The sequence below is a fragment of the Copadichromis virginalis genome, linkage group LG22, assembly GCF_057382275.1.
Source record: "Copadichromis virginalis isolate Kocher_CV1m ecotype Utaka linkage group LG22, C_Virginalis_male_GT1.1, whole genome shotgun sequence".
Classification (NCBI taxonomy): domain Eukaryota; kingdom Metazoa; phylum Chordata; class Actinopteri; order Cichliformes; family Cichlidae; genus Copadichromis; species Copadichromis virginalis.
In genome coordinates, this window is record NC_140638.1 from 13,001,991 (window position 1) to 13,021,070 (window position 19,080).

At 42.5% G+C, this 19,080-nt stretch overlaps 1 protein-coding gene across 1 annotated transcript; it reads left to right on the plus strand.

Moving 5' to 3' along the window:
- Window positions 1-9,786: 9,786 nt before the first annotated feature.
- On the plus strand, window positions 9,787-12,545 carry LOC146682916 (uncharacterized). Its single transcript, XM_085446587.1, has one exon. It carries the CDS (start codon window positions 10,396-10,398, stop codon window positions 11,710-11,712), a length of 1,317 nt encoding a protein of 438 aa, XP_085302713.1. The 5' UTR covers window positions 9,787-10,395; the 3' UTR covers window positions 11,713-12,545.
- Window positions 12,546-19,080: the final 6,535 nt, after the last annotated feature.

Here is a 19,080-nt window from a genome sequence, read left to right on the forward strand (position 1 = left end):
AAGATCTCCCCACAGAAAGAGTCGAGCATTCTCCGCCTTTCACATACTGTGGTATGGATGTTTTCGGCCCGTTCCTAACCAAACAAGCAAGAAAAGAAAACAAAAGGTACGCTCTCCTTTTCACTTGTTTCTATTTACGAGCAGTACACGTAGAAATGTTAGAAGACCTGACTACGGACGCTTTCATTAATGGACTAAGGTGCTTTATAGCTCTGAGAGGCTCTGTCAGACAAATAAAATGTGATCGAGGTACTAACTTTGTAGGTGCCAAAAATGAACTGTGTGCAGCACTGAATGAAATAGACACTGAAAAACTGACAATCTTTCTATCTGAGAAACAATGTGAATTCGTGTTTAACACACCCCATGCTAGCCACGCAGGTGGAGTATGGGAACGACAAATTCGGACTGTGAGAAACGTCCTCAACGCCACACTCGCTCTCGCAAAGAGACGACTCACCGATTCATCGCTCAGAACCTTTCTCTATGAAGCAGCTGCAATAGTAAACAGCCGCCCATTGACGACAGACAATCTCAATGATCCAAACAGTTTGAAACCAATAACTCCAAATCATCTCCTAACTATGAAGACCACAACAGCCTTGCCTCCTCCAGGACAGTTTGTTAAAGAGGATCTGTACGCCCGGAAGCAATGGCGTCAGGTGCAATACCTAACGGAGCAATTTTGGAGCAGATGGAAGGGAGAATATCTGCACAACATCAGGGTCCGGCAGAGATGGCATGTTGTTAAAAGGAATATGCAAGTAGGTGACATAGTGATGGACAAGGAAGAAATACTGCCACGATCCCAATGGAGACTTGGTAGGGTTGTGGACACCATAACAGACGAAGATGGACTTGTGAGAAAGGTCAAAGTAACCTTTGCAGACAGAAACCTTAGTAAAAAGGGTGAACGTTTGCATAAGATGTCTACAGTGGAACGCCCAGTTCATAAGTTGGTTCTACTGCTGGAAAGTTGTGAAAAACAAGATGCACTAAGCAGTTAAAACGCGATGAGAATTTGTTGTTGCATATACAAAGGTATTATCATTGTTAAGTTACCTGTTTAGAAATTATTTGTGTTTTATTTGTTTGTAACAGCAAATAATTTGGTGGGAGTGTAGCGGCGGATGTGTAAAGCTGGCCCACATTCACGTAATGTAACGTTTGTGCTTTTGTTTTGGTAACTTCCTGTGGGACCGGAAGTGAATGTTTTAACGGTAAACGGCTTGATGTGCAGAAAGACGGAAGAAGGTGAAAAATTAATGCTAACGGAGAAAAGGGAGAGAGGGATATAGTTAAATTGTACGAAGACAAATGGTTCTAGCTACAGTCGACAGGGGAACAAGGTTTGTAATGTATAAGATTTAATTTGAGCAAGTTGAAATGCATAATATGTATTATATAGTTTAATAGATAACGGTTAGACCAGCGTAATGAGCGGTTAAGATGCTGTACATGAATAATATGGTAATTGTTTCATTTGTTTGTCTAGCTCTTACGTTGGTTCGTTGTCCGATACACGGCAAGGAACAATAAAGGTCGTTCAACAACCATCAGTTCTGGCCTTCTCAGTTCGACTGGATGCTACAGAAATGTTCTAAATACAGTAAGTGTATTGATTTATAGTGTGGTTTGCTCTGGACTTCATTCATATCTGGCGTATGGTTTGCTAAGTAGGGACTGACTGAATTTGATTACTTTCTTTTCATGATGAATCATTGATATTTATGAGATTTTACATTATCACTAAAAACAGGGAGGTTTTTTTTATGTAGCTATTAGAAACTCTTTCAGGGAGAGTGTGCCTTGGGAAAGTCCTTGCACTTCCTTAGTTGGGGTGCCTGTTTTTCATTGCCAGTCACCTGCAGAATAAAGCTCCAATCCTGATCTCCACTTGTAACCAGTTTGTTGTCGCTCCTTGTGTAGTACAGTCTCTCAGGCACACTATTGTCACACAGTTTTTTGTTGGTGTTTTGCTTGCTCAGTTTAACCAGTCATGCTTTTCTAACTTTACCTTGTCCACCTTAATCAGTTTAATCAGCCACGGTCGCCCCTGAGCCACGGTCGCCCCATGGCTCAGGGGGTTAGGAAGCATATCTGTAACCGGAAGGTTGCCGGTTTGATTCCCGGCCTCTCTGTCCTGGTCGTTGTGTCCTTGGGCAAGACACTTTACCCTACCGCCTACTGGTGTTGGCCAGAGGGGCCGATGGCACGATATGGCAGCCTCGCTTCTGTCAGTCTGCCCCAGGGCAGCTGTGGCTACAACCGTAGCTTGCCTCCACCAGTGTGTGAATGCGAGAGTGAATGAATAGTGGCATTGTAAAGCGCTTTGGGTGCCTTGAAAAGCGCTATATAAATCCAATCCATTATTATTATTATTATTATTATTATTATTAATCACAGTTTACTCCAGTGTCAGTGATCCATCCCGTCTCAGCCCCCTATGCAAGTCTCATTGACTGCTGAAAACCCCTTGTTTTTGAGCTTAGTTGAAATGTGCACTTAGCTTTCATTTGAAGAATCTCTTGGAGCTGTGGATTCCAGCACAATTCACCAGTGATTACTTCTTCTTTTTTTAAGTTTTGGTTTTAAGAAACTTTTTCTATGTATGTCAACTTTGTTGTCCTTCTGGCAAACATCAACAAAATGTTTAAGTTTCATCAGATGTTTTTTTTATCATGTTTTTTCTCTATAATATACATGTAATCCATTATTTCTATTCCTTTTCAAAGCCTGCCAACAACATGTGCTCATGAGCATATCATTTTAAGGAAATTTCACTGAACATGGAAAATTTGGTCGTAACAAACAGATTTATTCCCACCAGCTGTGGCGATGTTTGCTGTATAAAAAGTGACGCCTCTCTGTGTGCCACCAGTTTTATTTTTATCCTGCTGATACCTCATGCCTAGGTTCTCTGCAGGGGTTGAAGTAGAATTTGGCAGGTGGGGGAACCCTTTAAAGATCTGGTGAAGCCGTGCAGCGCGGGGAAAAGAATCACTTAGAAATGAGTCACATAATAATTTGCACTGGGAGCTCCAGTAGATTTTCCTTTGACCATGAGCTGCAATCAGCTGACCTGTGGTGCTGCTGCTGGGTTTAAGAGTCACTAATCTTTGTGGAAACAAATGAATTGGACAAGATAGAAGCAGATGTCATATGAGCCATAACAACAGCTTTTTAACACCTAACCAATATAAAGCCACCCGGGGGAGAACAACCAGAATTTGGCTAATGAAAATAAGTAGCACGATTAACCTAAATTTAATTCAGAAATTAGTGTAATTCGATTACTTTTTTCAAATAACGAGTAAAGTAAGGGATTACTATTGCAAAAACGGTAATTATATTACCGTTACTTTCCCGTAGGAACGCTGCGTTACTGCGTTACTAAGACCGTGATTTTTTGCGAGAATGTCTCATGACAGTGACGTAAGCGAGTGCAACGTTCGTGACAACAGCTGTGTGCAGATCAACAATGGATAATATATCGAGTACAGGAGAGAGTGTGAGCGTGCAGCTTTTAAAGTGTGGAAGTACTGACCTTACTTTGAGTTTGATTCCATAAAAAGTGACAAAAACATTAGTGTCCGTTGTGCGTGGGAAGAAAACTTTTTTTTACAGCGAAAAAACCCCCTAAACTTCCAAGCAAGCACCGAGTGCGCTACGACGTAATGGGAAATACACAGAGAATCTCGCGGATTCTTCAACTGTGGCACACCTGCACCAGGGTAAACCTCCGCCTACCCCACTCCTGCTTTACAGGTGATAATAGAGCAACAGGACCGCTAGTCTTTGATTTTATTTATTTTCTGCTGTGTTTCACTTGCATCTATTTAAAAGACTGAGTGTAAACACAAAAAAATATTTTATTTTATGTGCTGGAATGTGCAGGTTTAAATATTAAACAAATTTCTTCCAGTCAGAGAATGTTGCATGTAATTAAATTTTTGCTTGATGCATAAAGTTAAAAGATTAAAACTGATAAAACAAGTTAAAAAAAGAGACTTTTCCATTTGATTACATTTTGTATGATGGATTATGCAGAAAAAGTAGAATTGGGCTGAAAGATCTATCGCTTTATCACCTATTCAGGTTGTAAATCGTGTTTTTAAAAAGTAACTAAGTAACTAAGTAATTAATTACTTTTGAAAATAAGTAATCAGTAAAGTAACAGGATTACTTTTTTGGGGAAGTAATCAGTAATTAGTTACTGATTACATTTTTCAAGTAACTTGACCAACACTGGTGCAGAGTTAGAGTGCAGTACCAGTCCATTTGCTATTTTAACAAACAGATGAATGCTGCCTTTGACCTAACCTGACTACATACAACACACCATGCAAGTACTGCAAACAACCCAGGTTAGCCTGCACTAAACTCTACTAAACTAACCAGTAATTATTCATTTATTTGTTTATTTGTGATTTGTAGTATTTTGTTGTAGTTTTGTCCATACAAAAACATTTAAATAAGGTCTGCAACACATGTTTAGATCCGTTGTCTAATTTTGTTTAGCCATTTGAAGTGTTAGACCAAAAATCAAAGAAGCTGTTGGCTAGATGTTGAATTAATGTGACCTTAGCTTTATTGATGACTGCATTAATGAATGCATGTCAGGAATGAGAAGGAAACATAAATTCACTTGATATTAAATATTAAACTGCCTGTCAGATTTTATAACTCATTATTTGAAGGTGCTGGAGTGGTGGATCAATATGTGGCCTAAAGCCTTGAAGGTTCAAATGCACTGCACCTTAAGAAAACATCAGTAAATAGAAGTGGTCAGTGGTCTGGTTAGCCTAGGTTGAGGTAAAAGAGCAGTAGTAGTAGTAGTAGTAGCAGCCACGTCATTGTGCCACTAATGACATTTCATGAAGAGAAACGACTAATGACACAGATTTATCTTGAAGGCTAAACAAGTCGTCCAGCTTGTAGGCGACATTTCAGCTCCCAAATAATTCATCTTTTTTGTTGTTTTCTTGTTTGTTGTGTCAGAGCAGGATGCATCATTGCTACAAATCTGTCTGTGAATACGGTCACGTAGATTATGTAAATAATGTCACTGTGATATGGAACTGGAGGGTAGCTGAGACTGAGGGTGTACAAAAGGGTTAGGGTTGTGTATGGGATTTCCTATGCCCCCTGAATGCACCATCGGGGTGCATGTCCGCAACTTTAGTTCAGAGACAAACGGCAGCCAAACAACGGACAGTGTGTGCGTTCATAAGACCGTAAGTTAATGTTTTACTTCACTCAGTTGTGTTGGTGTTCAGCCATGAGTGTATTTGATGACTTACCAGCAGTTTCTGCTTCTGTTTATGTGACATTATGTACAAGTGGTAGTTCGCTAGCATAACAGATTTGTTTACTAATTAGCTTCTAGGAGAGAGATTCGTTGTTATCGTGTTGTTGATTCTGTGCTCCGTGTAACAGATGATAAACCAATGTACAGTTGCCTTCAGTGCATAGTTGTATGCGGTGTGTTAATGCATAATGTCTGACTTTAAGTTTATGTAACCAGGCTGAAGTATAATGTCAGCTTATTTAGCTATATACTGTACTTGAGTACACCTCAGTTGTATCTTTATGTTTATTATGTAATCTGATTCCTAATTGATTGTATTATTATGCTTTGTCTGCAGAAACCACACATACACACACACACAATCTATCTCGCCCAGCTGCGGGCACATTCTCAATTGAAAATACAAAGAATGACAACTTTATTCCTGGACTCTGCCTGTTTGTTCCTCTCACATCTGAACATTTGCAAGTGTCCTGACCCGACACTCTGAAGTGATTGCTGCCAGCTCAGATTTCTTTAACCCTTCTGAACATTTGGTCCTTCGAGCCGGAGGTGAGCAACTGCTTCAGCCTTATATGTTCAGAATGGAAGGCCGATACCCATACAGAGAGTCTGACCGTCCGCACAGACATAGCAAGCTGCCATCATACCTCCAGAACTATGAAGTGGATGACCTCACTAAGAACCGACTCTCACATGATGATCAGGGCAAGCATTCTACTCATCCTGAAATTCTCCAATATATTCATCATATGAAAGAGGAACACAATCAACTCCGACTAGATGTGCAACGCCTGACAGAATTGATCTCTAGCTCACCTGTACTAGCTCCACAGCATGCCACATCACGGTCTGAGGATGGGACGTCAACCACACCTGCCCACACTAGTAAGCTGGTGCCAATCAAAGGTCAGAAGAGCCCACATCAGCCTGAAAGTGCTCCACAGGTGCCATTTGGGGATGAGTCTCAACATCCAAAGGACAGCCAGCATGGCCTGATTGAGGAGCTCACCCACAGTCTAAATGACGCAGATCTTGACAGGGAGCGCAGCGCACAGTCACCATCACCTTCAGTCGACTCATGCCCTGAATCTCAAGATTTTCTTTCACCAATGACACCAGGTGAGAGGCCCTCTCCACTTCCAGCGTCAGCAGCAAGGGGACGATCACCGTATCATGCAGGCCAAAGAAGGGTTGACGAGGTGTATGCTCGTCGCCACAGGAACTGCAGTCAGCCTGCCACTCCTCCTAGATTGCCAAGGCTAGGGGCCTGCTATGAAGATGATCCATACTACAGACAAGATGACAGGCATCCTACCCCTGGTCACCCAAGCTGCCCTGACAGTCACTATCGTTCTCCTTATGGATATGGGTATCAGGATTCGAGTTATCCGTACAGGCGCTGTGGTAACTATCCAGATGACCGCCGACAGTGTCCAACCGATCGCCTGCAACCAGGTGGGTGCCCTCAGACACCACTCTCTCTCAGCAGAGCCCAACCGATAGAGACTTATCGTGGACCTCAACCAACGATCCCCGACCTTGTGCACGAGGACCCACGTGAGTTTGCAAGATTAAAGCTAGCTCTAGATAACATACTTCCACTTGATGCTCCTGAACACTTCAAGTTCCAAATCTTGACAGATCACCTTAAGTGTGAAGATGCACTACTTGTAGCTGACTCATACAGTAACAGTCCATTCCCATTTGCTGACACCATGAGAGCACTTACAGAAATGTATGGGCAACCTCAACATCTGGCCTTAAAAAGGATTACCAAACTGATGGATGGACCCAACATTAGGAGTGGTGACATCAGAGCCTTCAAGTCTTTTGCACTACAAGTCCGTGCGCTAGTCGGTATGTTACACCAGTTGGGAGAACAAGGTCGGACAGAGTTGAGGTGTGGCTCACACGTATCTCGCCTCTTAGCTAAGCTACCTTATGACCTAAGAGCAAATTTCCAGAGATTTGTCAATCCCATCAACACTCCTATACCAACACTGCTTCATCTTGCTGAATGGCTTGAGTATGAGGTGCGTGTCCAGGTAATTGGAGACCAATATTGCGGCCACTCTGACAGGGAGAGGCAAGTTTCACGAAAGGAAAGACGTCCTGAGCATAAGTTTCAGAAGGTTGCCACCATTCTCCATGGTAGTGAGCCCAGGAGAAAGATGGAAGGTGACATGTCAGCGGCACAAGAAAGGCCCAAGAAGTACTGTCCATTCTGTAATACAGTGCAGCATTACCTGAATCAGTGCAGTAACTTCAAACTCTTGTCGAAGGAGCAGAAGACAGAGTGGATCAAGGTGAATAAGAGGTGCTGGCGATGCGCCCGTGATCATCAAGCAGCTAAGTGTAACCTCAAAGCCAAGTGTAAACCATGTGGGCGCCGACATCTTGAAGTTCTTCATGATGTCAATACCAGCCCAGATGCTACAGCCTCTGATTCAACCAGTGCACCAGAGGAAAGCACATGCTTAGTAAGTTCCACCTCTGAGACACTGTACGTAGACCGGCAAACCAATAGCAGTCAGGTGTTACTCAAGCTAAGTCGTGTCATCATTAGGAGCAGTACAAAGATGGTTGAAACCTATGCTATACTGGATGATGGATCAGAGCGTACCATACTTCTGCACGAAGCGGCTGATTGCTTGGGGCTGCACGGGGAAGCTGAGGACCTAGCACTCCGCACTGTCCGTCAAGATAGCTGTACCATCCATGGTGCTGCTGTGTCATTCTCCATTTCTCCTGCCTCACAGCCGAACAAGTCCTTCCAGATCCACCGAGCCTTCACAGCAAAGGAACTTGGCCTAGCACGCCATAGTTACCCGATAAAAGCATTACAGGAGCGGTACCGTCACCTTAAGCACCTGCCACTGCCAGACATAAAGGAGGTACAGCCCCTTCTGCTTATTGGGTCAGATAATCCACATCTTCTCACTCCTGTGGAGCCAGTACGTCTAGGTCCTCCAGGTGGACCTGCAGCTGTGCACACCCGACTTGGATGGACTTTACAGGGTCCATCGAGATTCCTACGTCAGCGGCTAACCCCACAGCAGTGTCTCTTCACCTCTGGGGCCTCACCAGAAGCTGAGCTCTTCAGCCATGTGGAGAGACTCTGGAAGATGGATACCTTGCCATACCGGAGTGAGCGGCTCATTACTAGGTCCCGACAAGACGCTGAGGCCATTCAGAGACTTGAGGAAAGGACAATGCGAGTAACAATTGATGGAGTAAATCGCTACGCCACCCCACTACTGTGGAAGAAGAATCTTCCCCCTCTTCGTGCTACACCAGAGGCAGTTTTGGCCCAGCTTCGTGGTACAGAGAAACGACTTGCCAGAGAACCACAGAAGGCAGCTGCCTACTCTCGGGAAATCCAAAAACTGCTGCAGGCTGGCTTCGTCACAGCTGTTGCACCGGAAGAGGCCGCAGTGAGTAACTGTTTGTGGTTTATCCCCCATCACATGGTGCACCACAACGGGAAGGACAGGATAGTGTTCAACTGTTCCTTCACCTACAAGGGTCAGAGCCTGAACGACTGCCTTCTTCCAGGGCCTACACTGGGAGCTAGCCCGTTGGGAGTCCTTCTCAGGTTCAGGGAACACCCAGTCGCCTTCAGCAGTGACATAAAGGGGATGTTCCATCAGGTCCGTCTGCTAGATGAGGACAAACCCTTTCTCTGTTTCCTGTGGCGAGACATGAAGGTAGACGAAAAACCCACCATCTACCAATGGCAGGTGCTTCCCTTTGGGACTACATGCAGTCCGTGCTGCGCCACCTTTGCACTTCAAGATCATGTCCAGAAACACACTGAGCCAGGAGAGGATGCTCGTCTGTCCATAGAACGTAATTTCTATGTTGACAACTGTTTGCAGAGCCTCCCATCAGAAGGCCAAGCCAAGGAGTTGGTGGATCGCCTGCAGTCTCTCCTCTTGGAGGGTGGATTTGAACTACGACAATGGGCTAGCAATGTCCACACGGTCATCAGCCACCTACCAGTTGAATCCCAGTCAGAGGGTAGCGTTCTCTGGCTCTCCCAGGAGTCAGCCGATCCGCAAGAGCGCACTCTAGGACTCGTATGGCACTGTAAGACTGATGCACTCCGGTACAAGCATCAGCAGAGTGTCAGTTCAGAGCCAACAATGCGCAACATTTATCGGCTGCTCGCCCAGCAGTATGATCCTCTCGGGTTTCTTATTCCATATACAACCAGGGCAAAGGTCATCGTGCAACACCTCTGGGACAAGAGGATGGGATGATCCTCACTTACCTGAGAATCTGCTCCACGCCTGGCGTTTGTGGGAAAGTGAACTCAGCCAGCTCTCACAGATAACGCTGCCGAGATGCTACACTGACTCACGCTCGGATTGTAGTCACAGCCATCGGAGCCTTCATGTGTTCTGTGATGCCTCTGAGCGTGCCTATGGGTCTGTGGCATATCTACGCACCGACCAAGGAGAAGAAAAGGTCCAGGTGGCTTTCTTGGCTGCGAGGTCGAGAGTTGCACCCAAGAAGCAACTCTCAATTCCAAGGCTAGAGTTGTGTGGAGCCCTTACAGGAGCACAGCTGGCTTCTGTTCTGAAGAAAGAACTGACCCTTGACATCCAAGATGTGGTGTTCTGGACAGACTCGACTACAGTGCTTAACTGGCTCCATTCAGATTCATGCAGATATAAAGTCTTTGTGGGAACCAGAGTTGCAGAGGTACAAGAACTCTCCGCTGCAGCATCTTGGCGGTACGTGGACTCAGGAACCAATCCAGCAGACGATATCACAAGAGGGAAAACTGTGGCTCAGCTTGCTGGTGCGAATCGCTGGAGCCGGGGGCCACCATTTCTTCAGCTGCCACCCAGCCTTTGGCCACAAGCACCGGTGGGAGAAGCTAAGGAGGAAGTGGAGGAGCTGAAGAAGCCAGTGTTCTGTGGTCTGCTTACTGGATCCGCTAGTCCAGCGATACCTGACATCAAACAGTTCAGCACATATGAGGAACTCCTGAAAGCCACTGCTCGAGTGATGCACGGGGCGGCTAATGACACCAGTCACCCTGATGCTGATGACTTTAAAAGGGCAGAGCTCAGATGGAGAGCTTCCCGAGAGAATTCACATTACTTAAATCAGAGAAGCTGATTCCATCCAGTAGCAGGCTAATTACCCTCACTCCTGAGTATGACAAGGCTTCTGACTTGATTAGAGTTGGAGGTCGACTCCGCAGATGCGAAGGCCTGAGCCCTGAGGTACTACACCCTGTACTTCTAGAGCCTGCTCACCCAGTTACGAAGCTTCTAATCCAGCGATGTGACAATAAGCTCAACCACCCGGGAGCTGAACGTGTTTTCGCTGAGTTGCGCCGGAAATACTGGATCTTAAGGGGGAGAGAAGCAGTCAGAAGACATCAGCATTACTGTCCCGAATGCAAGAAGTGGAGAGGTCAACCAGAGGTCCCGAAAATGGCAGATTTGCTGCCCTCAAGTTTGAGGCTCTTCCGACCTGCTTTCTATTCGACTGGAATGGACTGCTTCGGCCCTATGCTCATTAAAGTGGGTCGGCGCACAGAAAAGAGGTGGGGCATCCTTTTCAAGTGTCTTACTACTCGAGCAGTTCACCTGGATCTGCTGGTAAACATGGATGTTGACTCCTTCTTGATGTCACTCAGACGGTTCATAGCCCGTAGAGGGAAGCCGTTTGAACTCCGTTCGGACCAGGGTACTAACTTTCGAGGTGCAAGTAAGGAACTACAAGAAGCATTCATCGCCCTAACGCCAGATCTTAGACAGCAACTGGCAGCAGAACAGATCCGATTCTGTTTCAATCCCCCTAGTGCTCCACACTTTGGAGGGTCTTGGGAGAGAGAGGTGCGATCTGTGAAAACCGCTCTGCGCACCACGTTGGGAGCGCAGATAGTGTCAGAGGAAGTGCTGAGGACTGTCCTGCTTGAGGTGGAGAGTATACTCAACTCCAGGCCTTTGGGTTATGTTTCTTCAGACATCGCAGACCCAGATCCCATCACGCCCTACTCTTTGTTGATGGGGCGGCCAGATTGCTCTCTACCCCAAGTGTTCTATCCAGAATCCGAGCTGCTCAGTCGTAAGAGATGGAGACACACTCAAGTCCTGGCTGACCAATTCTGGAAGCACTTCATACGGCATTTTATGCCCACCTTGCAACCACGGCAGAAATGGCACAAGGACACAGACAACATTGCAGTTGGATCTGTGGTTCTCATTGTTGATCAGCAGACCCCACGAGCGCTCTGGCAAGTAGGAACTGTGAAAACTATCCTACCGGGGGCCGATGATCGTGTCAGAGCTGCAGTCGTTCGAGTAAAGGACCGAACTTACACTCGCCCGGTGGCCCGGCTCATCAGGTTGCCTGTTCTACCCCGGGATTCTGCTTAGGTGCAGAGGACATTCCATCAAGGTCAAATTTGTACACCAAATTTGGGGGCGGCTGTACAAAAGGGTTAGGGTTGTGTATGGGATTTCCTATGCCCCCTGAATGCACCATCGGGGTGCATGTCCGCAACTTTAGTTCAGAGACAAACGGCAGCCAAACAACGGACAGTGTGTGCGTTCATAAGACCGTAAGTTAATGTTTTACTTCACTCAGTTGTGTTGGTGTTCAGCCATGAGTGTATTTGATGACTTACCAGCAGTTTCTGCTTCTGTTTATGTGACATTATGTACAAGTGGTAGTTCGCTAGCATAACAGATTTGTTTACTAATTAGCTTCTAGGAGAGAGATTCGTTGTTATCGTGTTGTTGATTCTGTGCTCCGTGTAACAGATGATAAACCAATGTACAGTTGCCTTCAGTGCATAGTTGTATGCGGTGTGTTAATGCATAATGTCTGACTTTAAGTTTATGTAACCAGGCTGAAGTATAATGTCAGCTTATTTAGCTATATACTGTACTTGAGTACACCTCAGTTGTATCTTTATGTTTATTATGTAATCTGATTCCTAATTGATTGTATTATTATGCTGTGTCTGCAGAAACCACACATACACACACACACTCTCTCGCCCAGCTGCGGGCACATTCTCAATTGAAAATACAAAGAATGACAACTTTATTCCTGGACTCTGCCTGTTTGTTCCTCTCACATCTGAACATTTGCAAGTGTCCTGACCCGACACTCTGAAGTGATTGCTGCCAGCTCAGATTTCTTTAACCCTTCTGAACAGAGGGTTTTGTTATTCAAATGTCAAAGATCTTTTTGACTCTGTCTCACACCGACGTGTAGCAAAAGCTGACGGTCTGATTAAATCCACCTCTGATGATGAGGTTGTTGCTAAGGATGACTAATCAGCTGATAAATAAGCAGATGTTTTGACCTTAGTGATGTAGTGTAATGCGAAGGTTTCTTGTCCTGCGTTTCAGAAGTTAGTGGCACTGTACAATGTTCTGTTTGTTTATGAGGACATACACGTTTCATCTTGTGATGCTCTATGTACTCCCCCCCCCTCCCCCCAATTCCATGAAATATTCATTTGCTAAATCACACCAAGGATTTTTAGACCAGGAGGTGTAAAAAAGATTTTCACATATGATCCATTTGAACTTTTACAGATGGGGGGGTGTAGAGTACAGCCTGGGAACTGCAAAGAGTTACTCACTGGGAGCAGATTGGGTCAGAGGGTAGCGTGTTTTTATGTGTGCATGTGTACGTGATGATCTGCACACATGCATGTTCACACATTAAAGTTTTTCAGCCGAAAATCTCACTTTCTCTCCCACACGCCATCATAATGTCACACACCAGAAACCATATTTTACCCCCTAACATGCAGGGTTGTACTGTATCACTCTCTCTCTCACACACACACATTGGTATTCTGAGTTTTCTCCAAATTATACTGTCCCACTTACACCACTCCATCTCCTTGTGAACACTGTCCTTCACACTACCACCATCTCACAGAGACATATGTCAGTGACACATGTGCCCGTGAGTGAGAGTGGATGTTCTTAAAGATGGAAATGGTACTCTGACATAACAAATCTTAACTCTGGTGCCACTGAAGCTGTCTTTACATAATCTGATCATGCACACGACCACATGTATATTCCAAGTGTCAGGTCTCATAATGGAAAAGTTCGAGCTCCTCGAAGCCTAACATGATAAAGAGGTCAGTGTTGTTGTTTTAGGCTAAACAGCCATATTTGAAATGGGACAATTTGGCACAGCTCAGAAATTTGACTTGTATTAGTGAATGTCGGAGGCACATGTTTGTGTGAATTAAGACAATACCTGAAGAAAACAATTTTTGTTAAAGACGAGATAGATTTTAGTGCTAAATTCAATAAACAGACAATAATCAAAGGATGCCTAATACAAAAATCTAACTAGGAAACTTACTATGAGCAATGGCAGATAATCTGACAAAGGCTGTGAGGAACACTGGGACTATTTATACACATAAGGCAATAAAGCAAATCAGAGGGAAACGGACCAAGTAACAGAAGTAACTAATTAAACACCGAAGCAAGACACCAACCAACACAGAAATTTGATACAGAGTAATATTTGGATGGGGGATTACCCAAAACACAAGGAAGTTTACATAAAAAACAAACTAATAAAGAGAGATTAAGGATTAAGGATCCTTGAAGACTAAACTGAGAGCACATAGTCAAAAAATTACTAATAACAAGGAAGATGATGATACAAAACTTAAAAGGAACTAAAAACCCTGAGATGATTTTTAAATTATGTGGAATTAAACAGAAACTAGGAACAAGACTAAAATGACTGAGTCTGTGGCACAAAGAAACACAATAACATAATCCTTTAACCATAAGAGTCTTACTTATAATTACAAAAGTAAAGCAAAACCCAACTGACAGCTGAACCTGAAAAAGCTTCAAACTAAGGGCGCCAAACAACAAAATCCACAGACCACGACAGTAAGAGATGTGTGACTGCAAAGGCAAGCCAGAACAGTCAGTAAGAAGCACTAAATATGAACATAATTTTGTTTGTTTACAAGAACACCCTACGGGGTGAAAGATTGGGAGTTCACCGAATGAAGCCTTTAAAATTCTTAATCATTTACAGGAAAAACTGCTGGTAATGCCTTAGCTTCGGGGTGCATTCACAATCAAGCCACACCGGCTTTTAAGTAATCCCTGTAAAATTTACAGAGATTTGCTTCAACTGCAGTGATGCTGCAGTTGTTTGTTCGGTTGTGTAGTTTTTAAAAAAAGTTAGCAATTAAATGAATTATCTTGTGCAACCATTAACATTTTCTTCTTCATGTATTCAGGTTAAATCCGTGTTTTCAAACAATTCCCTGAAAAATCAATTACTACCTCCCACCCAACGCCCTCAGAATAAGCTGGTTTTGTTGTTTATACACTAACAGTACTTATATTTTATATTTTTAACTTCATACTAAGACTATTTTTGAAGTTACAAACCCTCAAAGTGCAAAGGGTTGTTGCACTTTATAATTTGTGGCATTTTGATTCCAGTATTATTGAGACTATATTGATTCATAAGCACAGAACGTTTGACCCGAGTGTGCCCGAGCAGATAAGGGCACCGAACACAAGAGTCACAGCAAGTGGATGCCCTCTGCAAAAGATTAGTGAAATGGGTAAAGAGGCATTTCACCTTAAGGCAGCAAAATATGAAGAGCTCATCCATTGATCCTGAGACCATCTGTGATCCAGGCCCTTCTGTGTGCTCACATTATGAGGATTTATAAAAAAGTTTTTGAAGACCTAAAGATGTTTGATGAATGGAGTGTCTCCAAACTATGATATAATAGAACATTTCACAAGTTTCAAAGTATGACTATGATAGAAAATGCTTTTGACACACGGAAATCACAGCTAGAATAAAAGCCTGATGTTAAAATGTAGAAATGAGACATGTCCAGTGTTGGGTAAGTTACTAATTTAAAGTAACTTACCCAACACTGGACATGTCAGATGTTATACGTTTTTTTGGGGGGTTTTTTTTTGAGCTGCCATCTATCCACATACTGACATGACTCTTAAAAGTTTACCCAAAATGTACTTTTTCAGGTTTTCTCAACTTTTATCTATTTCTCTACTTCAAAGATTTCAGATTAAACTGGTGCAGCTATGGTGACGATACTGATGCAGAAAGTTGCTTAAGGAGAGAAATCGTGATAAACAAAAACAAGATTTTGGATTGCAATTTAGTTGCAGTTTCTAACTAATGAATAATCTAATGAACTTTTTTATATAGCTGATTTTATATGGGATTGCGTGATCTCTTCCATGTAATGTGAAGGGATAGTAGAATCTGTGTGGCGCTCACAAGATTAAGATTTGCAGTAGAAGGAGCATAATTAACGGCTAATAACAGAGGTCCACACACCACATTTAATGCTTTTCTGATAAACATGCACTTATTATTTATAAAGGTACAGGTGAACTTGGCAGCAATTACTAAAGTTATTGGGAAAAAATGAGAAACAGGTTTCTTTTGATTGCCTTACAATTAATATCTGTGAATAAATATGCCTTAAAAACTACCCCGAGGACAGATTGTACTCTAATAGGCTGCACATCATCTCTAACTATCATCTTCAAAATTGCAGCATCACATGGAGGGTTTTCAGATCCAGATGGCTTTAGGAGAGGTAATCTCCCTATCAGCTCCCCGACTGTACTGACAAACACGCCAAAGAGCATGTCTGGATCCACCGCCAATTCTCTGTTGACACAAGTGGCCTTAACCTCACCAGAACACTCAATCCTGCACAGAAGTTCAAAACTCTGCACAAGCCGTCAGTTTAAACAAATATTTTGCTTCTTTTGCTTTTTGCAGTTTTGCTTGCTCATGAAATGAGAACATGGAGCACACGTTTAAGTAAGACTTAGTTTAAAAGTTGCACTGTAGTAAGTGTTTTGGCTGCTGCATTGCTAGCATTTCATAGTGTCTGATACAACCAGTTCCTTCCTATGTTATTTTAGAAACCATGACAGTGGAAAAATCTACCATGTCCTACTTACTAAGTGATTCATGCATATTTATGCATATTTATGAAGGAGTAATCCCATTAAACATGGCGGCATGTCTCCACTGAGGACTATTTTGAATGCATCAACATTAAAAGCCACTTTTCAAAATATGCAACCTTTATGCCTTCTCTGAGTGAATACAAGCAAAGGTTTCAGGCTTGAAAATGACACTTAGCGCACTCATCACGCAGAATGTTAATGGAGCAGATTACAGATGAGTTAGTTCTCAGTTACATGTCCAGAGACAATGACTACAACTCAATCCTTTTAAAGGCCTCACCTTTGATTTACTGGGGAAACCAGTATTAGTAGTTTCTTTATGACAGTCTTCCATGTCAGTCAGAAGTAACAGAAAAATGATAGAAAATTATAGTTATATCTCATAATGGTTTGTCACACAGATTTTAGCTATTTGTTCAGTTTTGCAGCAACATCTGAATAACTTTGAGAAACAAAAAGACTTGCCTGACAATCAACAGCTTATTACCAAAAGTTTGAGTGGAAAGTAAGTTTGTGGACCTTTTTAAATGTATAAAGAGGATTATATTCACATAAAGGGGGTATGGGGAAAGGTGTGCATCAGATACTGGGCTAACAAACCAAGATCTTATATGGTGTTGCGATGGATGGATAGAAGGATATGACTAGTGTCTCCATTAAATAATAGCACTCTCACTGCACTCTTAATCGTCACTACGATGCACAATTATTTTAGACTTACTGATCAGATTTAACAGAACATCAATGTTGAGTTTAATATAATCAGTTATGAAGAAAATCAAATGCTGATGAGCAAATCACAGAGAAATGATTTATTACACTTTGCAAATATTTTATTGGAAGTTTATAAACAATATATTTTATTAATCATAAATAGTTGAGTGTAATATCCATGATACTGATAAAGACACAGCTGTACAAATGTTATTGAAGAAAATCATCTTTATGGCCCCGTTTGTCATTCCCATTGGACTTGTAATCGTCAGACTGATGCACTTGTTATGACGCACATGAGCTCCATAGAGCACCAGGAGGTAGGCGCAGACTGATGGTTCCCAGGATGGAAGTTGTAGTCTGAAATTTAAATTTAACACAAGCTTTTTCCCAGTTACCAACTCAGACAAAGTGCGAATGTGTTGAAATTTAAGGACGATGACGTAAAATGTGGGCTACAATATTATGTGCTGTTCCTGGCTGAGGCCAATATCCTCTTGGCTGGTAATCGAAAGAGACACTAAATAGTAAACAGGATGGTTTATGAGGGTGGCAGATGAAGCACAAAATTACATACTGAGCTTGCTGTCAAATATATCAATTTTTACCAGTCTCTTAACTGGAACAGTGGGAGTGGGAGAAACTTCAATGACAGACTTTACAGAAAATTGTGGTAAATTTACATTGTAGACTTTAAGCATGAATCAGAAAACCAGTTGAAGTGGTTATGATGTGGCCTTTTAGTGTTCACGCAGACATCAATATCAAGAATATCAATGAGTGAATGGCTATTATTAATTACTTTGAAAAACATGTTGAAAAACTTTGGGAAGCATTACTATGGGAATCCAACGCTGTAGAGCACCTACAGTCAAGTTTTCATAAATGTCAACCAAACCAGTGCAATCAAAACACAAATTCACACCAACAGCTTTTCATTTGAGAATTTGAGCTCATTGCAGCTTTTATGTACTCAGCTTGTTGTTTAACTGTCTTTAATTTAGGAAACCTCTGTTCAAACTCATTAACTGCAAATTGTATAAAGCATGCAGTGCTTTATTTGTCTTCTTCTTAAGAGAATAGGTCTCCAGGCAGCTATCACTGGCTATTGTTAGCATCTCATTTGGATGAAGAGGCAAAAGTATGCCAGCTAATGTGACAATCTTTCTTTTTTATGAATGAAAAAAATAAATAAAAAATAAAAAAGCAAAAAAAAGAAGAAGAAGAAAAGAAAAGCAGATGTAAGAAATTCAAATGTTGCTTTCCTCACACTATGGTATCAAATGTGAAACTCAGTATATCTCAGCATGTCTTTAAAACATATGAGGAAACTGGAAAAGTGGAGGACAAAATAAGTGGCAGGCCTAAAAACTTGTGGCATCTGCGGCAGATAACTAGCATTTAGCTAGTTATGTTTTTAAGAAATAGGGAACAGCAAAGACCTGATACAGAACCTGAAAAATCCATCTGGCCCTGTTGCCTCAGTAGAAGATTGGCTGTCCCTTCCATTCTTAATGGAGAGAATACATCCATCCATCCATGCTGTTGGGGGTCGTGCCAAAATGGATCTAGTTATGCAGGAAAGCATCATCTGATTTTCATACACCATGCAATACCATCTGGAAAAGTTCCAGTAGCAATGGCTTCATTTTTCATGGATAGAGAAAACACACAATGGTCTTCCCAGAGCCCAGACCTCAACATTATTGAAGCAGTGTAGGATCATCTTTACAGAGAACAGAACAACCAGCCAACATCCAACAAAGAGTTTTGAGTATCCTTCAAGGAGCCTGGAGAAGTATTCCTGAAGAGTGCTTAAATAAATGACAAGAACTGAGTTGCCCACCCCTGCCTACGAGAGTTCAGGGTGTGATGAAGAATAGAAATGGGCATGCAAACTTTATTGTTGCCGTAAATACTGTATTTTTTTTTTATCTTTTACCTTTTTATTGAAGAAAAATAAGCACATCATGCAATTTGCTTATTTACAGCTACCCTCTTAATACAACTCTATCTTGATGCTGAGTGATGAGGTTGGAACAAGTCAATAGT

Bases quoted from the DNA above. Each gene is read 5' to 3' on its own strand.
- LOC146682916 (XM_085446587.1), top strand. From the start codon at position 10,396: ATGGAGAGCTTCCCGAGAGAATTCACATTACTTAAATCAGAGAAGCTG.